The following is a 6,000-nucleotide window of genomic DNA, read 5'->3' as shown; positions in this document are numbered from 1 at the left end:
AACATAATAAACAAAATAAAAATGAGAAAAATTTGTCAAACTGACAGGTATTTTTACGCTGTCAAAGTTCCTTTGAAACTGTGAACAGGGTATGTAAATGTAATTTGGAGGTGGTTATCTTTATCATCATAATCATCAATATCAATATGACTATTGTTATTATCATCAAAATCATTATTCACATTAGTATTTTTATTATTTTTATATTTGTAAGAATTACACTTTCCTCTATTGTGATGGGTTTAAGAAACTCCTATTTTCCACTAATTTTCACTAATTCACTTGCCAGGTTGTTATCGGACAGTTTGTAATCAGGCAGTTCAGCAAGCCACTCCCATTTAAAGGTGTAGTTTAAATAAAACAATCGCATTCAAAGTTGAAGTTTAAATCGACCAATCACAACCATTCAACAATTTACGCCTCCTTTATCAGTCTTTTTAATGCATATTTTCCCTTTCTTTCATAACTTGGAAATTCTTTTTTTCTCGGAATTTGTAACTTTTATGATTAATTACTCGCGATAAGAAAATCGAACTCGATGCGGTCGTCCGATTGTATTATCACTCGTATGAATACAGACCGAATTGGTCTCCACTTAGTCCTATTACCGTTATTTTTCAAGATCATTGTCCAAATAAATACTCAGATTTTTCTAATTATCAAGATTTTTTAAACTCACATTTACCTCTTACCATGTAGTTCAAATCCCGTACATGCCTGTTTTTTTCAGGACGTATTTTCAATACTACTTAAGTAGTGTTCATAACTGCGAGGATCGCTTCCACATTCGAAATAACAAACACTTGTATTAGCATCAAATTATTCGAATAACTTGGCCGTTTTGGATAGTAGCTTTAAAGAAAAACTCGATAACCAAATTTTCAGAGGATGCATAATGGTGACTATCACCGGCAAATACTAAACCAGTTCTATATATGAAGCAGTTTTACATGAACAAATCTTGTCACCAAGAAATCATTTCTATTTTCCTCTTTACTCCCAAACTTTCCAGTTTTAATCTTTGAAAAATTGCGTTGATCCATGAATGTTGCCTGCTATAAAGACCTTTTCTTCGAAATATTTCTTCCATAATTCAGGCCCTGGTGAACCGGTTTTCGGTAGAGTACGAAGAGAAAAATAGCAAAGTAATCGAACGTTTTCTGTTTCTCATATTTTAGCTATTGAAGCTTTATAGCGCTTTCCAATTTTGTAAAAAAAAGAAAAAAAAAAGAAAATGTGAATGTCTCTCAAAATCAAAATAAAGAGTAGATTTAATTTGCAATTTTTATGTAATGCCACAGTAGGAAGTTTTTAGATCTCCCTCCCCTCTTGGTGTTACAACAAATTCAGGGTCAGCAGTTTATTTGCCGATTAGGCTTCAGTCCCCGCGCCCGTATGTATATATTTAAATTCTCGCGCGAAAATAACAGTACGTTATTCAGTTTTAGCCCTTCGTCAGAGCGATCGGAGGAATTGTGGGTTGTGTGTGGGTTTATACGCAGAAAGTGGAGCTGCGCCATTGTCATTCAAGCGGGCCACCACCATGCCCAACAGGCAACTTTTTAGTCAGGAGTTCATTTCTAACCAATGACCAATCTGGAACTTTTAAATGAACTCGCTCACGATGCAAAACTTGTCCTTAGCTTTCATTCATAACGTAGAGAGATCCATTAAGATCACTGATCACTTTACGTGTACCTCCGCCAATGTTATTTACTGCATAACTTGCACTTATTACAATAAGTTATACATCGGCGAAACAGGAAGACGACTAGGTGACCGATTCCGAGAACACCTTCGCGACGTGGAAAGAAATGACAAGGACGCATCCAAACCAGTCGCTAGACACTTTAATCTTCCTAATCATTCTAAACAGCATATGGCAGTTTGCGGCCTTTCCTTACATCTAGGCAGTTCGGAAAGCCGTAAAACACTAGAACAAAAATTTATTTTCCTAATCGGCACCCTTAATCCCCACGGAATCAACGAGCGCTTTTCATTCAACTAATTTATTCCTGTTTTCTCGTCACCATTTTCCCACCAATAGCGTAGCTCCACTTTCTGCATATAAACCCACACACAACCCACAATTCCTCCAATCGCTCTGACGAAGGGCTAACGCTCGAAACGTCAGTTTTTTTACCATTTACGTTGGCTAATTTACGTTTTCAACTCATTTGTTAACACTAAATTACCTGCTATACTCTCCCACCGACGCAGCACCACAGTTTCTTTAGAAACTTACCCCTTTATCGTTATTAAGTTTGTTGTCTTTTCATCGTTTCTTTGTGGCATTTCGTGTAGTCCCTTTATCCAAACCGTCAGGTACGTTTTGCGTTGTCTTTTGCCGTTTGATGTTTAGCTTTGTAATCGTAGTTATTGTTTTCGGTAGTTGGTTGAAGTGTGATTTAGTTATTCATGTTTTTGAAACTACTGGTTTAGAATAAATTGTATGGTATGAGTAACTGTCTGGAAATTTACCCGTGTGTTCGCTACACTTGGTCTCCCCATGACCCCTACTCCCCTGCATCCCTCAACTTAACATTCCCTCTCGTAACCAGAGTTCATCTGAGGCGCCCCTCTGACTTAAGACTTACCTTGGCCAACACCGTAGCTATAATACACAACAAAACTGGTTGTTGTTTCCACTTCGTGTTCGTGCAGTAGCTTCTCGGCTGATTCTATATCGGGCACAAAACTTAGAGTCTCAGAGATGTTTTTAGATGACATGGTTCGAAGATTCACAAAGAAGCTGATATCAAGATAAAGAGAATCTTGAGGAAAATTTCCCCCTAAAAATTGATTCGATTTGATTTTCCCGCACTTTTTGCTATATACTGACTTAGTTTGCGCGTCTGGATTGCGCAAGTATTTTGCACGCGATCCGCTTGACCTCCGTTTCCGGCCCCAGGAATATGGGTACTCTCGTGCATCCCCACAGGGAATAGATTAGCGGAACCCTATCTTGATTATATTTAGCAGCCACTGGAAAAAAAATCCACGGGAGATAAACAAGAAAGAGGAGATGGAAACTGTCTGTTACAAGTTATTTTTCACTTGCGTGACTTTCATTCAGCTTCACACATGCGCGTGATCGACATCGCTGCCATTGACAGTCACGCTCTTTCGACGCATTGACAAGTTTCACGTATAGTTTACTCAGAATGGAAAGTTTCTTCGAAAGAAAAGTTTCTGCAATTCATGCAGATATCCCGAGTCGTGACACTCGGTCCCAGTCTTAAAACTAAGGAGAGCCTTCTCGTCCTTTCCTTCAACGGACTTCCGTAGGATTCAGGCAACCTTCCTCATTGAAGCATCAGCAAAGGACTGATAAGATGGTGTCCTTCCGTGATCATGAAAGTTACTTACTCTTTCTTCTGCTGGTAAAGTTTCATGGGTCAGGTAAGTGTGAAATTTATTCTCTTGCACAAAGGATTTTACCATGTCCCATTTAAGCTGAGACATCGCAAACGCTGACACTTCATTACTGAACGTGGTGTTCGTCGAAACGATTTCCGAACTCCAGGTGACTTTCAACAGTTTTTTTATTAAATACATTTTAATAAAAGTATGTAGGTACTCATTTTGGAAATTAAAGAAAGTGGAACTTGTCAGAAATGATTTTCATAAGGTGTAAATAGTTATGTATTACTGTTGTTGAACCTAATTTCTAAGCAAATGAAAGTATATTTCAAGCTGATTTATATCAGTGAATACCAACAAAGTGCATATTTACACTTATTGTTGTGGCTGCTTACACTAAAAGTGCCTTTGTAGTGAACTCTTTTTAAGCCCCTCCTCCTTGATATTATCTTTACATTTGTAACTAAAGGGCTGAGAATACTATGTTTATGGTTGTCTATTTTAGGGGGTGTGGGTGTGAATTTCACCCAGGAACCTTCTAATCCAAGTTACTTTAACAATGGTAGTGATGCCAACCTGGTGTGGGACTATGCTGATCCACATAATAACATTCAGCACATTATCTATAGTGTTATGCTACTTGGTACATTTGTCAGAATGATGGTTAAAAGCAGTCATGCTGTCCAAGAACATCCTAACATTCCTCCATCTTATAAAGGAAGAGTTAAAATTGAAGGAAGAGCTACCCTGGTTATCAAGAACGTCAACCCTGGAGACAATACCAAATTTAAATGTGAAATGACGGGAAGCTTTTTGCACACAGTAGAAAGTATAGTGCAGCTTATTGTGGACGGTATGTATTACAGACTTAACCATTGATCTACACACATAAATTAATTCATTCCACTTATGTCTCATATTTCTGAGATCTGTAGAAGGTAACCATTAGCATAACTTTGCACAAACCCTCATATGCAGGGCTAAAGGTGGCTAGCACTATGAAATCAAAACCCATGAAAATCTTGTGAAATAATTCATGGTAAATTCATAGATTTTCCACAGAATTTCATCGTTAAATCTATAGCATTTCCAAGGTCTCAGTGCCATGTAAAAGACATAAAAAATCCCATGAAAAACCTGTGAAAATTTTAATATTCCTGACCCATGAAATATTGTTTAAGGTGACCTTAGGAAGCCATTAAATATTTACACTTATTGTTGTTACTGCTTGCACTAAAAGTGCCTTTATGGTGAACTCTATTTAAGCCCTTCCTCCTAAATATTATCTTTACATTTGTAACTAAAGGGCTGAGAATATTATGTTTATGGTTGTCTATTTTAGTGGGTGTGCATTTTACCCGCGAAACTTATAATCCGATCTACTTTAACAATGGTAGTGATGCCAACCTGGTGTGGGACTACGCTGATCCACATAATAATGTTCAGAGCACTCTATATAGTGTTCAGGTGGCTGGTGCATTTGTCAAAATGATGGTTAATGACAGTCGTGGTGTCCAAGAACGTCCTGATATTCCTCCATCTTACAAAGGAAGAGTGAAAATTGAAGGAAGTGCTACCCTGGTTATCAAGAACATCAACCCTGAAGACAATACCAGATTTAAATGTGAAATGAGGGGAAGCTTTTTCTACTCGGTAGAAAGTACAGTGCAGCTTATTGTGGCAGGTATGTATTACAGACTTACCATTATTAATCAAACATAAATTAAATGCATTCAACTCATGTCTCATATTTCTGATATCTGCACAAACCTTCATATTCAGGGCTGAAAGTGGCTTGTAAGCTATCTAACCCAACTTTTGGGAGCAGTAGTGTTATTTTTACTTGGCATGGGACACCACACTCCTAAAAAGAAAAAAGAGGTTCTATTTTGCTGTTTTTCATTAGTATGAAATCAAAGAGTTATGAAACATTTATTGTTTTATTCTTCTGGCACCAACTACTGGGTTGCTCTGTTATGCATAAATAACCTTTATTAACCGGTACTGAGATTTTCCCTTAGCATAGCTGTCAATTAAAAGTGGCCTGTCAAAACTAGAAACAATCCAACTGGTTGCACAATTTTGCTACACATAGATCAATAAAGGAAAATATTGCGTGAGCAATCAAAGACAGCTTGTGAAATTATTTGATGTCAAAAAAATCACCTTGCTTTTCACGCCTTTTAAAGTGACTTGCTAAGGGAGTGAAAGTCAGTATTGCACCTTGTGAATTATGATCTTCAAGGTTCACAGATGTAAATTTAGTCAAAAGAATGGTGACTTCCTTAGGTAGTTTTCTGACACTAAGCAGCAAGTCGAGACCTTAAAGATTTGTGCAATGGAACAAAATTTTCTTAAAATTATGGAAGCAATAAACCAAGGAAATCTATAATCCATGCAAACAGAAAATAATTTGATGATGATCAATGTGGCCAGGTAGGAATACTGTTCTTAGCAGATGCTGTTATATTCATGGAGGTCAGTTAAACAGCTCTAATTTTATTGCTGACTTTGGTTGCTCCACTAAGAAACCGAATTAATTCCACTAAGAACTCTTAGAGACTTCAAGTATTCAATTTCAATTCAGAGTATGAAACTTTTTGTGAGCTTATGTAACCTAAACTTTTCAAAAGCAGA

The 6,000-nt window shown here is 37.2% G+C and overlaps 1 protein-coding gene across 14 annotated transcripts in view; it reads left to right on the top strand.

Annotated features, from left to right (window-relative positions):
* The first annotated feature begins 3,107 nt into the window (after nt 1-3,107).
* LOC136276833 (neural cell adhesion molecule 1-like) overlaps nt 3,108-6,000 on the top strand; it is a 46,622-nt gene continuing 43,729 nt past the window's right edge. For 13 of the 14 annotated variants that reach the window (XM_066168423.1, XM_066168421.1, XM_066168417.1 and 10 more), the window contains exons 1-3: nt 3,108-3,402; nt 3,869-4,216; nt 4,706-5,047. In XM_066168423.1, the coding sequence (XP_066024520.1) occupies nt 3,336-3,402; nt 3,869-4,216; nt 4,706-5,047 (757 nt within the window). In that variant the 5' untranslated portion in view covers nt 3,108-3,335. Of the gene's footprint in view, nt 3,527-3,868; nt 4,217-4,705; nt 5,048-6,000 lie in introns of all 14 variants that reach the window. The other variant, XM_066168427.1, reaches the window with a different exon arrangement.

The sequence above is a fragment of the Pocillopora verrucosa genome, chromosome 6 (genome assembly GCF_036669915.1).
Source record: "Pocillopora verrucosa isolate sample1 chromosome 6, ASM3666991v2, whole genome shotgun sequence".
Lineage (NCBI taxonomy): Eukaryota > Metazoa > Cnidaria > Anthozoa > Scleractinia > Pocilloporidae > Pocillopora > Pocillopora verrucosa.
Note: the sequence above shows the minus strand (reverse complement) of the source record. Positions and strands in the feature narration are given on the sequence as shown.